The following is an 18,122-nucleotide window of genomic DNA, read 5'->3' on the forward strand; positions in this document are numbered from 1 at the left end:
CACACTGAAAATTATTTCACTGACAGGGGTACCTGATCAAAAAATTTGGAGTCCACTGGGCTAGAACATAGGATTAATCTATTAACATGAAACCAAGAGGCACAAATGTAAAATCTAACATCATTCAAATAATAAATGTACAAGATGAGAGAGTCACAAGCTCTCCAAACAAGTTGATAAAAGTGTGTGCTGCAGTTAGAGTAGAGCTTTCAGGAAGAAGGTGACAGACAGTCCCTCTTTAAGTGCTGATTTCAACTAGTTTTCACCACAGTTTAAAAAGAGCACTGATAACATGGAGAACAGCCAGATGACCAGGATGGTGAAAAGCCTAGAATCCTTATCCCTTAAGAATTATCATTAGACTGTAAGCGCCTTGAGGGCAGGGGCTGTCTTTTGGCTCTTTTTGTATCTCCAGGGTTTAGAACAGTTCCTGGCACATAGTAGGAACTTAATAAATATTTATTGAATGATTGATTTGAAAGGAGTGTGGATGCTTAACATGCAAAATAGAAGAGGGATTGGGAAAGGATAGGTGGTGTTAAACTATCGAAAAAGATCTCATGTAGAAAAAGAATTCTATGTGTTTTTCTTGACCCCAGAGTCAATGACTTCATTTAGATGATGCAAGGAAAAATTCCAGCTGTCCCTTACAATACTGAAATTCTGGATTAACTAAATAAAAGGCTACTATGTCTCTAGAATAAAGTGTTTTTCCAAGAAAATATTCTCAATTTCAAAACAAATCAATGGCAAAATATAATTTTTTTTGTAGAAATTTATTTTATGACATTTTCTAGGATTATTAAAAGTGCTTGTACCTCTATGTGTATTTAATTAGTGGTTTGGTGAAAGGACAAATCAAGATTATATATTTTCAAAAATATGAGAATTATCTTTGTCCAATATGTCACTGTTCCAATTCAATAAAATACAACAGTTCTTGATGACTTCTAACATCAAATAGAAACTCCCATATATGGTATTTCAAACTCGTCACAACCTGGTCATAATCTACAGGTTCAGCTTTACTATATGTTAATTCTCTTCATACACTTTACAGTCTAGCCCAAATGATCCCTTCTTCTTGTGTCTCACACTAGACATTCCATCCCCCATATTTGTGCCTTTTGCACTCTTTCTCCCCATACATGAATGATATGTCCTTTTCTTCTTCATCCCTTAGCTTCTGGTACCCTTTCTTTCTCCCTCCCTCCCCACTCAATTAAAAAAATAGCTTGGATTAATTCTCTCCTCTTCCTTATTTCCTATCACCTTCTACCACACCTCTTTTATCCCTATATCATATGAAGTGGCCATACTGTATACCAAGGCTACCTCTGTATCTTCAAGTGATCTCATTCCATTCTATGTCTTCCAACAGATTGCTCTCTATCATTCCCATTCTATCACTTATTTTCAATTTCTCCCTGAGTCCCTACTCCTCCTACTGCCTACAGACATGTTATTTCTCTGCCATACTGAAAAAACCCTCACTTGATCTTTCTGTCCCTGTCTTCCTTTATCTCTTCTGCCCTTTGTAGCTAAACTCCTTCAAAAGGCCATATACAATAGGTGCTTCCACTTTCTCACCTCTCACTTTCTTCTTAACCCTTTACAATCCAGATTCCAACACTATTTTTTCAACCAAAACTGCTCTCTCCAAAGTCACCAATGGTTTCTTAGTTGCCAAATTCAATGGCTTTTTCTCAATCTTCATTCTCCTTCACCTGAATGCAGTCTTTGACACTGCTGATCACTCTCTCTTCCTTGATATTCTCTTCTCCCTAGGTTTTCTGGACATCACTCTCTCCTGGTTCTCCTCCTACATATCTGATCTCTCCTTTTCAGTCTTCTTTGCTGGATTCTTTACAGGGATCACACCCTCTAACCATAGGCATCCCTTAGTGTTCTGTCCTGGACCCTCTTCTCCCTCAGAACTACTTCACTTGGTGATCTCATCAGCTTCCATGGACTGAATTACTATCTCTACACTAATGATTATCAAATCTACTTATTCTGCCCCCAACTCTGCTAATCGCCAAACCTGTATCTCCAACTGCCTTTCAGATGTCTCAAATTGGATGTTCAGTAGACATATTGAACTCAACATGTCCAAAAGAGAACTTATTATTTTTCTCCCTAATCCACTCTCCACGCCCCCTGCAATTACTGTAGAGGACAACCCCACATTCCCACTCCTTCCAGCTTACAACCTGGGAGTTATTCTGGACTCCACTATATTTGCCCACCATATACAATTTGTTGCCAAGACCTGTCGATTTCACCACTGCACATCTCTCAAATATGCTCCCTTCTCTCATCTAATACTGCCACTATTCTACTACAGACCCTTCATCACCTCACACCTGGACTACAATAGCCTGCTCATGTGTCTGCTTGCCTCAAATCTCTCCCTACTCCAATCCAACCGCCATCCAGTTAACAAAGTATTTTTCCTAAAGCATAGATCTAACCATGTCATCCCCCTACTTGTTAACTCCAGTGGCTCCCTATTTTCTCTAAGCTCAAATATAAAATATTCTTTTTAGTATTCAAAGCTCTTCATTACCTAACTTTCTCCTACCTTTCCTGTCTTCTTACACTTTACTACTTGACAAATATTCTTCAATCCAGTGACACTGGCCTCCTGGTTGTTCCATGACAAGATACTCCACTTCTTAACTTTTGGTATTTTCTCTGTGTCCCAAAGTCTGGAACACTTTCCCTCTTCAACTTTGCTTACTGACCTCCCTGGCTTCCTTTAACTCCCATTTAAAATCTCATCTTTTACCGGAAGCTATTCCTAAACCTTCTTAATTCTAGCACCTTCCCTCGGTTACTTATTTCCTATTTATGCAGCATATAGCTTGCTTTGTATATATTTAATTGCATGTGGCCTCCCTTAAAAGATTCTAAGTGCCTTAAGGGAGGGAACTATCTTTCCCTCTTTTTATATCTTTTTGCATTTGCTTAGCAAAGTGCCATGCACATAAAAAATTAATTAATAAATGTATATTGATTGATTGTTTTCCATGAGAAGTAGGGTACTGCAATGGATAAAAAGCCTGCCAGGAAAACTGGGATTCAACACTGAGCATTGACACATAATGGCAATATTACCCTGGGCATGTCATTTAACCTTTTAATGCTTTAAGCAATTCTCTAAGACTATAAATTGCAAAGAAAGTGTCAACTAGTTTTAAAGAGGAAATTTCCTCACTCAGGGGTTCCCAATAAAATAAAACCAGAGGTCCAAGCCCTATTTCACTTGTAAAATTATGTATGTATGTACATGCTGTCACTACTGATAAAATATAAGGGTAGAAACTGTTGCATTTTTATTTTGTACTACCAATTCTTGATTTAAACCCTACGTGAATAATCAAGTTTTATGGGGAAAAAAAACACTGACAGTGGAACAATTCACAAAGTTCTCTTTCAATTGCTTTGTTTTCACTTACTGCCCTTGACTTTGCATCTAAGTGACCATATATCACTACTTTGATGTAAGCATATTTATTTAATGACTATTCAAGAAGTCACTAAAATTCACTTCTTTGAGGGAAAAATATTACTAATTTTCATTCAAGTGCTAGTCTTTGTCCTATCCATAAGAAGTAGATCCTTTTCAAAACTGAATATTTGGGAATCTTTTGAAAATTGTCAACTCTCATTCAGAAAATAAAGCATCAATTCATATAGTCACCAGTTTTACTTTGCCTTATAATTACTGAATTATAATCGTTCAACAGTATTAAGGTGTTGAGGTTTTGAGGCAACTAGGTAGTAGATAGAGCAGACTGGGCCTGGAATTCAAATCCAGCCTCAGATACTTACTAGCTTTGTGAATCCTTGAGCAAGTCATTTAATTTGTTTACCTCAGTTTCCTCAACTGTAAAAAACAGATGATAATAGCATCTACCTCCCAGGAAGTTTATGAGGCTCAAATGAGATACTTTAAAGTGCCAGTTAGTTACGTATTTTATCATGCAAATTATGTATTGGGAAACTACAATAATGATTCTTAGCTTCTTTAAACTTTAAAATTCAGCCAATAAATAATTAAATCTAGTAAAAACATTAACTACAACTTATTTAAAAAATAAAATAGGGGAGAAGTTGAAGAAAATGTGTCAATCTATAGGAAACAAACATATTTCATAAAGATTACATGCTACACATAGATAAGTACTTAGTAAATGCTTTTCATGGCAGTGATATAATGTGTGTTTTATTTCAGCAGACATTTGTGTTAAACATATGCCCATCAGAATAATTGTGACATGCTTTTGTGATACTAAAATGGGCTAAGCCTTTTGAGAAGTGATTACTTCTAACAAAAGCCTGCTTAAATTATTGTTTACCTATATGGCATCTATCCAAATTTTGCAACAGCATTACAAAAAAGTTTACTGCTTTTGAATCACTAACCAATTTTCAAACTCTTTGCTGTACAAGATAAGCACCATCAAGTTTTTAAAAGGAATTATGAAATCCAGCATTAGACTCATATTTCTTTTTCAAAATTATTACATTAGATCAGAGCCCTGTGTTTCTAACATGACATATACACATATGAGATATGCAATTTAAAAAGTAAGCACTAGAAAATTTGAGACTGGAAAAATGTCCATATTGTTTCTGGATCAGATAGTCCAATTTTTTAAACCTTACAATATAAGAAAACACTGGCATTTTCAGCAACAAAGGATTATTGATTTTGTTTATGTATTTGTTAGGCCAATACAATAGACCATATAGTTTCCATACTGGCAAGTCAAGGTTTTCTTTTTCTGTACAATTGGCATGATCTTCTTTGAAGCAGAAAAGAGGTTTTACTACCCAAGGAAATCTATTATATTGGATTCAAGAGAAACTCCACCAGATAGTGTCCTTTATCTTTACTTTAGCCACTACAGCAACAAGGGACAAGATGTTCTCAAATTATTTTCTGCCAAAGAAAGGGTTAATTTAATGAGGTATCTCAGTAGGGACTGTAGCTTTTTAAAGCAGCATTAGCCTCACACCTGTTAGATTTGAATCCTACACACTTTTTAATGATAATATCCATGCTAAGACGTTTAGCATTTAGAAATCATTTTCCACATTGTGAAAAGAGTATTGATTTCTTGAGATTCAAAGACTAACTGTGCTGCTCTAAAAGCTTGAAATTTTGATTTTTCAGAAGACAGTTCTGAGAGGAGTTGATCTGTTCTATTAAAAACGAGTGGTTCTTTTATCAAGACAATGACATCCTATTAGATGTTTCAAAACTGAAAGAGAAAATGAGCATTTATTCTGAGTCACGTAAGATTCGTGAAGTTAAAAAAAAAGTAATGGTTTTGGAGAATAGGATTTAAGTCTGGAAAGGACCTTAGAGATCATATAATCCAACTCCCTTATTTTTAGGATAAGGAGTTAGGTGAATTCTGTAGGTCTTATAGGTAATGACAGGCAGAAGTGGGATTTGCAACCTAGGTCCTTCACACCAAATCCACTGCTCTTTCTATTAAACTATTCTGCAGCCTAAATTCAAATCCCTGGATCTTCTACTTAATTCTTTTGTGGGCAGACCACTTCACCTCACTGGTCCTTAGTTTTCTCAGCTGTAAAAGCAGTGGGGGAGGGTATTAAAGTAAATTCTTTTTAAGGTCCCTGGAAGTTCTAAATCCTATGATATCCTAGATTATATATGATCTCCAAAAGACCAGCATCTCATACAATACCCAGCACAGCTCAATACGCACAGCATACCATAGGCAATTAGCATTTGTTGAACTTTTAAAAAAGTTATTCACAAGCACCGTTATAAGACGCAAGAAAGATAAATAAGTACAAGAGTTTACAGCTGACATCCATAAGGATTCATCAATACTAATGAAATAGGTCTGTTTATGTCCCTTGTGCATCTGGGTTTTATAAATTTTACTTGTATCATAGTTGCCTTTCAATGACGTACAACAGAAGGAAAGTTTTATTTCTCTCTTAAAACAAACGGGGAGACCAGTCTGAGAATAGCAAAGAATTCACGCACTTGACACACAACCTTGTGGTACAGGACCTCTTATTTTACAGAGGAAACGGAGATTCAGAAGTTAAGTGACTGATCCAGGGTCACACATATAGTAACTATTAGAGGTGTGTGGGTGGGAGGGATTAGATTACTTGATGAAAGATTAATATTTTTGTATGTTCAATACTTAGGTTACCACACTTGTATCCCAGGCAACAAACTAACAACAACCTAGTGTGTACTACTGAGAATGACTAGCAGGTCAAACAATAAATTCACGGAGAAAGAAGCCATGACAAAATAGTTCAGAAGTCCTGCCTTCAGCATATATATACTATATGATGCATGCTAATATGCACCCGCGATTCCGTTCCTTTGGGGGGCGGGGGTGAGCTTTAGACTACAGGATGCCCCTCGCATTTCTCATAGGTTGCTACTCACTGGTCATCCAGGGTTTGCACCATCATTTTTTTTCTAGCTTAGAAACGAGATTTAAAATTAAACCTTTCTTGATATGGTCATCAGAAGGCTGTGGAGAATAGCACCCACAACACCGTACTTCCAACGAGTATTTACCACCACCCACCCACCTACCCTTCTGGGGCTCCACACCAGACAAACCCTTTAAGGACAAGTGCCCGGGGTAACTGCAAGGTAAACAAAACCTGCTCGGCTTACCTTGATCCCTTGCTGTTGGGTAGTGAGAATTAACTTTGACTCATCCAAGAGCAAAACTTCGCAATAAAACTCTTCCTGGACGGCACAGAAACAGCCCATGTCTGCTTTTGACGTCTGCTGGAGGAAAGAAAGAAACCAGAGACAGGCTACCGAATCACCCCCCTCGCTACGAGCCTCGGATCTGGATTATCCGGGGCCGAAACAGAAAAGGGGGCACGTAGCTCGGAGAGAATTTTCCAGTTCAGTCCACGAAAGGCCCCAAGGACTGGTCAGGTCCTCCCCCGCCTTGGGAGTCAGAAGTCAAGAGGGCATCCAGAAGCTTCAGCTGAACTGGACAGACTGTGCCGGCACAGCCTGGGTCTCCGGCAGCTCTCTTCCGAAGTCGGGTGAGGAGGAGGGGCTGGGGGGCACGGGTGAGAAAAGCCTCTTCTGCCACCCTGGGAAAAACAAATGTCTCAGAGCAATCGGGGAGGAGGAAAGCTAAGTCTGGAGCCCTTCGCTGCCCTTTCTCTCCTCTCTCCTTCCACTTCAGGACAGACAGCTAGGAAGGGTTCACCTGGCCCAAGTGAGTGTGTCCCCCGGGGCGGCTCGGGCTCCTCCTCTCCCTCGCATCATCCTCGGCCGCCAGGGCTGGGGCTCCGGGTTTCCGCCCCGCCCCGCGGCGGCCCAGCTGCCAGGGTGGGTTCACCTCACACTTAGGGACAGAGAATGGAGGGCGGGAACGGGAGGCCCGTCTTTCTTTAGTGTAGGGGACCCCGGGGTCTGCGCGAGCTCCTCCGCCAGAAAGGGAGGCGGCCAAGGGCCAGCGCAGGCGGCCCAGCTCAGGTGCGCGCTCGGCTTGTCCGGGGCAGGCTTTCAGGTGACGGGCTGGGGAGGCTTGTCGGAGCCGAAGGGCGGGGGGAGCTACGCTTGTCGTCGGTCCGAGGAGCTCAAGTGCATGGCCCCGTGCCAACCTGCTCCGTCCGGGCAGGAGCAAAGCTCCCGGGCGCTACGTCGGCCCCAGCTCGCGGACCTGGACACTGGGAGGAGACCTGCGGCCGTGCGGGGGCGGGGAGGGACCCCAGAGAGCCTTCCTCCTCCCTCGGCTTCTCCGGGGGGTGGCCCGAGAGCCGGAGGCGCGGGGGCACCAGCCGGCGGGCAATGCTGGAGGCTCGCACGAGTTCCTGGGAAAGTTCTCTCCCGGGCGAGATGGGGGCGATCCCGGGAGTCGGGGGCCCTCCCGCTGGGAAGAGCAGCTCAGGATCCGAGCCTGGGGTCGTTCTTCTTGCAGCCCCAGAGGCCCTGGCTGGGAGCGGAGGACAATAAGAGAGCGGGTGGTCGCTCGCGATCAGACTAGTGCGCAGCTGAGAGCGATGAGTCGGTCGGCCTGGTCCCATCTAAACCTGTGCTCCAACTGGGTTCCAGGTCCGCTCGCTTGTTCGGTGGTGACCGTTTCCCGACGGCCAAGGCTAGAGGAAAGCATAGGGGCAGGGTCACTGTGAATAAAGCTCAGCGCTCCACGCCCTTCCAGCTTCCAGCAACAATCCTGGACCCACGGGCACGCTAGCTCCGAAGCAGCAGTGACCCCTGGCGGGTCCCGGGAATCGGGCAAAGGCTGGAACAGGTGTAATTTACAGATGAAAACCGACGTGTTGGAAGCGAGTTAAATAATCAAAGCTTTACGGGAGTGAATGGGGGGAAGGGGGGGGGGGGGGAGATAGAAGGAATTTTAAAAATGTGCCTTCTAACATTTCCCTAGCCAAATAGTGCCAGTCTGGAATGTAAAGGCATTGAAATAAAACGATAATGGAAGCTTTTGCCACTTTTAGCATTTCCTTGCAATAGTGACTTACCACAAAAGGCCTAACCTTAGTTTAGGAACGTTTGACCCATAAAACTGAAAATCATCCCAAAAACGCATTATAAAACTGCAAACTTTTGTTTGGGATCTATGGTCGTCTGAAAATGTCAACCACCTTCCATTTCTCAACTCCCGTGAACTTGCCCAATTTTAAATTTATAAGCAAAACCTGGATCCATGCAGTAGGCACTTGGTTAAGAGAATAAGTTTTGCCAAATTCTGATGCACAAATAGGCACTATAAACGAAACTTGTTCATGCTTTATACCTTTACAATGTAAGATTTGACTTTTTTAATATTGTTTTTCTGTTACAAAGTACTATGTCTATAAGAATCATATCAGAAACCTATATAACAATTATATACAGTTTCTCTAGACAACATAACTTAAAGTCCTTGTTTTTTTTAGGTATTTGTTTTCAAGGTTTTGTGTTTCAGTGTCACATGCCTTAAATTCCTATAATTTCTTCATTTTCATCGTCAGTAGGGGAAAGAGTAGAGGATATAGAATTGCAGAATTTTCATGCTAATGTGATTCTCAGAAGAAGTAATATTTATTTCTAATAATGATGATTTATGTCATTGAAGGAAATTTAATGAGCAGCATTGTTTTCAATAACTAATAAAGAGTAAACAATTAAGAAAGTCACATGGTTAGGTCAAAGATAGAGTTTCTTTCTAATGAGTGAGTTTGGGTATAGTTTTCTCTATCCTAAATAATTAATTGAATGGAGCAAATACAGTGGAGGAAAGCCACTGTGTAACAGAGAAACAAAGCAAGAAAAAATAAACCATTTTCTTTCAGTTTAGAAAAATACCAATTTTCTCCAACATGTGGATGGCATAATGTATCCTTATCTACTGTGTTTTGATCTTCAACACTGAAAAAAATGTTCTTTGATCAAGATGACAGTTTATGATAGTGACTATCCACACTTCGTTCAAGATGTAACTCATGTAGGGGAGCATCTTTTACAAGAAACCCTTCTTCATTCCGAGTGTTAGGGTCCATTCCCACCAACTTGTACTTGCTTCGTATAAACAAACATGCACACACATACATAGGTACATATATAGGTTCATTTTGTTCCCCCTCAATAATATGTAAGTTCCTTGTGAGTAGGGCTTATTTCTTCTCTTTGAATTTCTATCCCTAGTACCTAGCAGAGTACCTGACCCATATTAGGTACATAATAAATCCCGGTTCATTGATTGGTTGACTTTATTTTGATTTATTTAATTTTAGTATCAGAACAAAACCTGGTGTATTTTACCATCAACTGTGCGATTAAAAGTTGTATGCAATTATAAGATTATACTTTTTCTCCATCAATGGAGAAAACATATTTGGTATCTAACACAACTGTTTCTGATGTGCTATGTCAAAAGTAGAAGTGATATTATAGAAAAAAAAGTTTGAAGGAACAATTAGGTTACACAGGTATACATAGGCGAGATGTATACTGGGTAGGACAGTTTTAATAGTGTTGAGGAACTGATTTTCAAGACAGATGAAAGGGGAAATTTACTGAACACTTTAAAATCATCATACTTTCACTGAAAAAAGAAATAAAGAACGTCAAAAACTACTTACTTCTATGCCTACTTTTCCCTCTATAAAATATTTCTGAGAGTGAATAACTAGGATTTATTAAAAGCCAGAAGGAATGACAGAAATGACAATGACAATGATTATAACAATTTTACAGAAGTTTAACCAAGTTAAAAATTGATCACCACAACATGCAGACCAAAAAAACCTAGAAAATACTTTAATCGGAAAATATCTAGCTTACTTGTAGAAGAAACAACATTTACTATTAATAAGGAAACTGGAAGTTTCCTGACACTGGCTAGTTTTTTTTTTCTAGAATAGTAATGAAACTATTGACCATCTGGTGATATCCATGTATAGAACTGCCTTTTGGGTTGTTGGAAAAATGTTTATTATGACCATTGAGTGATCCTTGATAAAACTCTATTGTCTTTGTCCTACTTCATTTTGTACTCTAAGGCCAAACTTTCCTGTTATTCCAATTATTTTCTAATTTCTTGCTTTAACATTCCAATTCCCTATGATGAATATGACCGCTTCTTTGGATGTTGTTTAGAGAAGATGATATAGGTCTTCATAAAACTGATCAATTGTGGCCTCTTCAGCATCAGCGGTTGGAGCATAGACTTGTATGTATGTGATGTTGAACAGTTTGCCTTGGATTCAAACAGATATCATTCTGTCATTTTTGAGACTATACCCCAGTACGTCTCACCCTTTTGTTGATTATGAGGGCTACTCCATTTCTTCTAAGTTATTCTTGCCTGCAGTAGTACATAATGATCACTTGAATTAAATTCATGCACTCTCCTCTCTGTTTGATTTCACTGATACCCAAGATGTCAATGTTCAATCTTTCCATTTTCTGTTTGATCACCTCTAGCTTACCTTGATTCATAGATCTTACATTCCATGTTCCTGTGTAATACTGACCTTAACAGCATTGAACTCTTCTTTCATCACCAGACACATCCATAGCTGATGATCATCTTTTCGGTTTTGGTCCAGCTGCTTCACTTTCTGAAATTATTTGTAGTTGTCATCTGCTCTTCCCCAGTAACATGCTGGACACCTTCTGACCTGTGGGGCTTATCTTCTGATGTCAATTTTAATAGTAGCATAAGGTTCATTAGTGCAGGAGGAGGTGAAGACAGGGATGGCAGGTACTAAGATTATAATCACGGTCAGGAAACACAAAAATCTTTTTGTGAATCAGACTGTTCCCCCATCCCCCACCTCTACCCACCCCCACATTCACTGTAGGTCTTGGAAATTTTTGGAATCTTTGTTTGGGTCTGTTAAGGATTAAATTCACCTTTGTTCCTTAGGTCCCATTTTTTTCTGTGTATATTTTCTGGTGAAGTGTCCCTTTCTGCTACAATAAAAACATTCCTAAAGGTTCCTAATTCCTCTGCATTTTGGAATTGTAAGGAACTGGAGGTGGGGCAATTGGAAAAACGTTTTGTTTCTGATTTTGTTTTACTTTTCTTTTAAAAAACATTTTTTATTTAAAGTTTTGAATTCCAAATTCTATCCCTTCCTACTTCTCTCCTCTCCCCACTCATTGTGATGGTAAGCAATCAGAAAAAGCTTATACATATACGTTTCCATACTAGTCATTTAGTACAAAAAGACTTGAATAAAAGAAAAAACTGAAAGGAAGCAAGTGAAAGTAGTGTGCTTTTGTCTGTATCCAAACAATATCAGTTCTTTCTCTGGAGGTGGATTATATTCTTCATCATTAGTCCTTTGGGATTGTCTTGAATCATTGCATTGCTAAGAATAGCTAAGTCATTCACAGCTCTTCATCAAACAATATTACTGTTACTATGTACAGTGTTCTCCTGGTTCTGCTCTCTTCGTTATGCATCAGTTCCTGCAAGTCTAGGTTTTTCTGAAATCATCTTGCTTGTCATTACTTATACCAGAATAATATTTCATTACAATCATATACGAGAGTTTGTTTAGCCGTTCCCCAATTGATGGACATCCCTTTGATTTCCAGTTCTTAGTCACCACAAAATTAGTTGCTATAAATATTTTTGTACAAATAGATCCAATTGGGCAGTGAGGTGGCATAGTGGATAGAACACTGGCCCTGGAATCAGGAGGACCTGAGTTCAAATCTAGCCTCAAACATTTGACTACTTGTGCAATCCTGGGCAAGTCATTTAACCCCGATTGCTTTGGGGAAAACAGCAGCAACAACAACAATAAAAACCCAAGTAGATCCTTTTCCCTTTTTTTAAAAAAATGACTTTGGGATGTAGATCTAGCAGTGGTGTTGCTGGATCAGAGGGTATGCACAGTTTTATAGCCTTATGAGCATAGTCCCAATTTGCTTTCCAGAATAGTTAGACCAGTTCACAACTCCACCAACAGTGCATTAGTGTCCCAGTTTTCCCACATCTCCTCTGACATTTATCATTTTCTTTTTTTGTCATATTAGCCAATTTGATAGGTACCTCAGGGTTGTTTTAATTTTCATTTCTCTAATCAATAGTGATTTTGAACATTTTTCATATGACTATAGATATCTTTGATTTTTTTTTTTGTCTGAAAACTGCCAGTTCATGTCCTTTGACCATTTATGAATTGGGGAATGACTTGTATTTTTATAAATTTGACTCAGTTCTCTATGCATGTGAAAAATGAGGTTTTTATCAGAGATACTTGTTGCAAAATTCTTCCCTTTTCCATAAATCTGACAGATAAGTTGTTCCATGTTTTTTTAATTTGCCTACACTATCACACTTTATGTGTAATTTATGTATTCATATTGACCTTATCTTAGTATACAGTGTGAGAGGCTGGTCTATACCTAGTTTCTGCTATTCTGACAAATAATGAATTTTTGTTCCAAGAGCTTGGATCTTTGGGTTTATCATATGCTAGATAACTATGGTCATTTACTATAATGTAATTTGTAGCTAATTGATTCCACTGATCGACCACTCTGTTTCTTAGCCAGTTATGAGATTATTTTGATCATTATCACTTTATAATACAGTTTGAGATCTGGGATAGCTAGAGCACCATCTTTTGCATTTTGTTTTCATTGATTCCCTTGATATCCTTGAGTTTTTGTTTTTCCAGATGAATTTGGTTACTATTTTTTTCTGGCTCTGTAAAATAACTTTTTGATAGCTTGATTGGTATAAATAGATTGATTTAGGTAAAATTGTCATTTTTATTATATTGTCTTCAGCATACCCATGGACAATGAATATTTTTCCAATTGTTTAGATCCAACTTTTTTTTTTTTTTGTGTGTGTGTGAAAAGTGTTTTATAGTTGTGTTCATATAGTTTATGGATATTTTATATTGTCTATAGTTATTTTAAATGGAATTTCTCTTTCTGTCTCCTGCTTTTGGACTTTGTTGGTAATATATAGAAATGCTGATGATTTATGTGGGTTTATTTTGTATCCTGAAACTTTGGTAAAGTTGTTAATAATTTCAAGTAGGTTTTTAGTTGATTTTCTAAGTATAGCATCATATCATTTGTGAAGATAGTTTTGTTCCCATATTGCCTATTTTCTTTAATTTCTTTTTCTTCTCTTTTTGCTATAGTTAGCAATTCTAATACAATATTAAATAATAGAGGTAATAATGGGCATCCTTGCTTCACCCCTGATTGTACTGGGAAGGCTTCTAACTTGTCATCATTATAGATAATGCTGGCTGATAGTTTTAGATAAATTTTACTTATCATCTCATTACATAGCATCATTTTATTACGTATCATTTCATATCAGCAAGCTCCATTTATTCCTATGCTCTGTAGTGTTTTTAGTAGGAATGGGTACTATATTTTATCAAAGGCTTTTTCTGCATCTATTGAGATAGTCATGATTTCTGTTGGTTTGGTGTTGATGTGGTCAATTGTGCTGATAGTTTTCCTAATATTGAACCAGAAAAAGGAAAGGAAATTAGAAAAAGTAAAATAATTTATACCAGGAATATATAAATTATTTTACTTTTTCTAATTTCCTTCTTTTATCTTTCACATAAATATATAAAACAATGCTCCTAACTTCACTGATATTTTTCTCATTCCAACCAGGATAGTTATTTTGAAAATAATAACGAATGTCAGGCAAAGAATGGTTAACAAAGGCAGTATTGAGAATTCTTGCATCTCTAGGGTTAACTAGGTCCAACTTACATATCACTTAGCACTTTTGCAGAGCCTATCATAAAATCAATAAAGGGTCTCTCCTTCCTTCAGTAGTTTCCTGAAATCTACTCCAATTATCTAGCCTGACAGAACATGTCTTCATTCCTCTGATAAGTGCTTCTCTGCCTTGTGCAAGTCTAGCATAGTTAGCTGGAAGATTGGGATCCCGTTGGGATTCTGTATCGACTGATTAAGTTGAGCTCTCTGACTCTAAGTTTATTTTGCTATGACTAGTGTATTTGTTGCTTCAATAAGCAGTTTTTTCTCCAGAGGATAAAAGAGTGTCTAATAAATCTGTGATATCACCCCAATTCGGATTGTACTCTCCAAAGATTGCTTGAAATTAGTTACTGACTGCAATGGGGTTGTCATCAAATTTTGGAGTATTCATTCTCCAAGTGGAGAAACCAGAAGGACTAAATGAATGATTCATCCTGATGGACACATTCTCCTGTTGACTCATTTTGTATTATCTTTTCTCTCAAGGGAAAAAACACCAACAGGGAGTTGGACAGCACAGGTCATGGAGGATGTGCAGCACAAATCGATTTCCTATAGATGGTGTTTTTCCTCCAGGTGTTCCAATATATAGGTTACATTATATTGAATGCATCGGTCTGTAATCACTCAAGAGAGTTCAGCCTATATGCCATACAAGAAAGACAAAGTGGATGAAGAGTGCCTATTATCCAAATGATAGGTTAGATAACCCTTAGAGTTTGTCCTAAAGTACATCTAAAGGAAATCATCAGGGGAATTTATGTCTAGAAAAGAGATGCTCGTGAATTGGATAATCAATGACCTTTTCTGCTCTTATACTGCACCACTGTGATGCAGGTCCTCATCACCTTATACCTGACTATTGCCATAGTCTTGTTAGGTATTATGCCTGTCACAAGTCCCTACCTCTCTAATCTGTCCTCTACTTAGCCACAAAATTGATTGATCTAAAGCACAGGTTCGACTATGTCATGCATTCTACTCAATACACTCCCAGTGTACCCTTATCTACCTGAAGATCAAATATAAATCTGCTATTTGATATTCAGTCATTTTGAACCTAATTCCCCCTCATCTTTCTAAAAAGGCACTCTACCTCCTGACTCCAGGAACTTTCATTGGCTATCTCCCATGTCTAAGATACTTTCCATCTTCATCTCTACTTCCTGGATTTCCTGGCTTCCTTCAAGTTACCCCTAAAGTGCTACTGTCTATAGGAAGTCTTTCCTGATTGTCCTTGTTCTAGTGCTTTCCCTCTGTTGATTATTTCTCATTTATCCTGTATATAGCTTATCTTTACACAGTTGTTTGTAAAGATGAAGCTGACAGGATTTGGCAACATATTGGGTGAGAGGAGGGGAAGGATGAGAGATAGTGAATAGTAGGTTTTAAGCCTGGGGGACAGAGAGAAAGGGGATGCCCTTGACAGATTCATAAGCCTAATCATACTAGAGAAACTTTCCTCCAAAACATTTCCTATAAAGGTCTAAAAATTTCCTAACCACTATTTGGTTAACAGTGGAAATGTTTGGAAGAGAAGCAGTAATGGGCACCATTAAACTATCAAAGAAAAAACATCAATGCAATCACTCCCATGTCTCCTCCATCCTCAAAAAATCTTCACTTCATACATTCATTCCCCTTAGCTACCTCCCCATATCTTTCCTCCCTTTTGTTGCTAAACTCCAAAAGTATGTAGTCTTCCTTTATTGTCATTTTCTTCACTCTCTACAGCCTGATTTCTGACTTTGTGTTTCAATCCACAGTACTCTCTCCAAAATTATGCTGTTTATTGGTCAGTTGTATTTGATTTTTGGTGATCTCATTTGGGGTTTTCTTGGCAAAGATGCTTGAGTGGATTGTCATTTCCCTCTCCAACTCATTTTACAGATGAGGAAACTGAGGCACATAGTACATATTAACATATGTGACATGTGCAGGGTCACACAGCTACTAAGTTTCTGAGGCCAGATTTGAACTCAGGTCTTTCTGACTCCAGGCCCAGTGCTCTGTCCACTGAGCCATTAATAACTAAAGATTTCTAAATAGCCAACTCTCATCCCAGTCCATCCTTCACCCAGCTATCAAATTTATCTTCCTAAAACACAAGTCTACCACCCTATCCCCACTGACAACTCAGAAAACAAATGACCAAAGAGTCACAGAGGTTTTGTAACTACTATTAACTCTAAAAATACCAAAGAGTACACATAGATTATCAAAACCACAGTTGTCTCTGAAAAATTAAAAATAAAAAACAAAAAGTAACAGTGGTCTTAAGCAAAAAGCTGTCTTCTATTGGAGCAGGGAAACCAGACATGTGCTGAGGCCTCCTCTGATTTGAAGGAGATCCACTTTAGTGTGGGCAAATATCAATACATATACTAGTGGCTGTGCAGTAAGCTATAGCCATGACAATGAAGGGTAACAGCAACAATGAGACAAGTTTGATTCAAGGGCTTCGTGACCAGAACATAGGTACTGCAGGTGTTTGTCTAAGCTCAGGGACAACCTGGGGCTGGTGTGAGACAGTTCTGGGATTTTGCTGTGGGTGAGTTCATTCAGGGGATGAGTGCAAAGGATTGTTGTAATGCCAAACTCAGGGCACAGCTTGCTTGCTGGGCCTTAGCTCTGGACTTTGCTATTAGTCTCCTAATAGTAAAAAGAGAGGGATGGTCTTGGTGTGGGAATACTGACACCACCATCCCCATTCATTAAATTCCAGTGACTCTCTATCACTTCCAGGATCAAATATAAAATCCTCTGACTTTTAAAACCCTGTGTAACTTGGCCCCTTTCCACCTTTCCAGTCTTCTTAAGCCCCATGACACTGGTTTCCTTGCTGTTTCTCTAATAAGACATCTTATTACCCAACTCCAGACATTGGTTGTCTCCTATTCCTGCATGTCCTCTGTCATCACTACCTCCCTGCTTCTTAGGTTTTCTTCAAATCTGAGCTAAAGTCCTATTTTCTGCAAAGAGCCTTTCCTGGACCTCATTAATCTGTAGAGCAGGTTATTTCCACAAAGGTGTGGCTCTCTCTCAAATCTTTGTAAAGTTATATTATATAAAGTTCAGCAGTGGATGTATAGACATTTTACTGATTGGCAGCAAGTAGGCAATAGACAGTTTGAGATGTATATCAGCAGGTGAATAGTGTAAGTATTCAAATTTGGAGAATCCACCCAAAACAAGACCTGGGAGGGATATAAGCATAGCTATCCACCTTTCCTAGAGGTCTCTGAGGTTAGCCTGACCTCTTATTGGCATTGTTTACTCCTTTCAGTCATGCCTAACTCTTTGTCACCCCATTTGGGATTTTCCTGGCAAAGTTACTAGAGTGGTTTGCCGTTTTCTTTTCCAGCTCATTTTACAGATGAAGAACCTCAGACAGAGTTAAGTGATTTGCCCAGGGTGTAATGATAATTTAAATGGGAAGATCTTTTCCATTCATTAATAGACCCATATGACCTGCTTAAATCACATGGAAAACTAAATCACATGTTGTTGGAGGAGCTTGCTGAACATGTGCAACAGGAAGGGTGGAGCAGAACTGGGAGGAAGTTGGTGAGCTCAGTTGGGGGTACAGGAGAGAGGACAGTCAGGCAGGCACAGGTAGGTTCTTGAGTGTTTGTTAGTGGAAAGGCCCCAGGGAGGAATCAGCAGAGGTTTGGGAATGGCTTTGTCCCCTACAGTGATAATGTGTATTGACTTCTTGGTTACTAGGACCGATTTGGCTTTCTGGTGTTGGGATTTGTCTTTCTGGTGCCTGAATTTTTTCTTCTACCTTCTATGTAGAGAATCTATTATACTTTGTGATTCAGAATTACATCAGCATAGTCATAGCTGCCTTCCT

General features: G+C 38.9%; 1 protein-coding gene and 1 long non-coding RNA gene across 5 annotated transcripts in view; one reads left to right on the forward strand and one right to left on the reverse strand.

Moving 5' to 3' along the window:
- The window catches only part of EPB41L4A (erythrocyte membrane protein band 4.1 like 4A), a 201,601-nt gene extending 193,522 nt beyond the window's left edge, over nucleotides 1-8,079 (reverse strand). For all 3 annotated transcript variants that reach the window (XM_072597431.1, XM_072597432.1, XM_072597430.1), the window contains exon 1: nucleotides 6,692-8,079. In XM_072597431.1, coding sequence (XP_072453532.1) covers nucleotides 6,692-6,790 — 99 coding nt within the window. In that variant the 5' untranslated portion in view covers nucleotides 6,791-8,079. The remainder of the gene's footprint in view (nucleotides 1-6,691) is intronic.
- Nucleotides 6,991-18,122, forward strand: part of LOC140496988 (uncharacterized) — a 71,320-nt gene continuing 60,188 nt past the window's right edge. For both annotated transcript variants that reach the window (XR_011964488.1, XR_011964489.1), the window contains exon 1: nucleotides 6,991-7,077. This is a non-coding gene — a long non-coding RNA (uncharacterized lncRNA). The remainder of the gene's footprint in view (nucleotides 7,078-18,122) is intronic.

This window comes from Notamacropus eugenii, chromosome 3 (assembly GCF_028372415.1).
Source record: "Notamacropus eugenii isolate mMacEug1 chromosome 3, mMacEug1.pri_v2, whole genome shotgun sequence".
Taxonomy (NCBI): Eukaryota; Metazoa; Chordata; class Mammalia; order Diprotodontia; family Macropodidae; genus Notamacropus; species Notamacropus eugenii.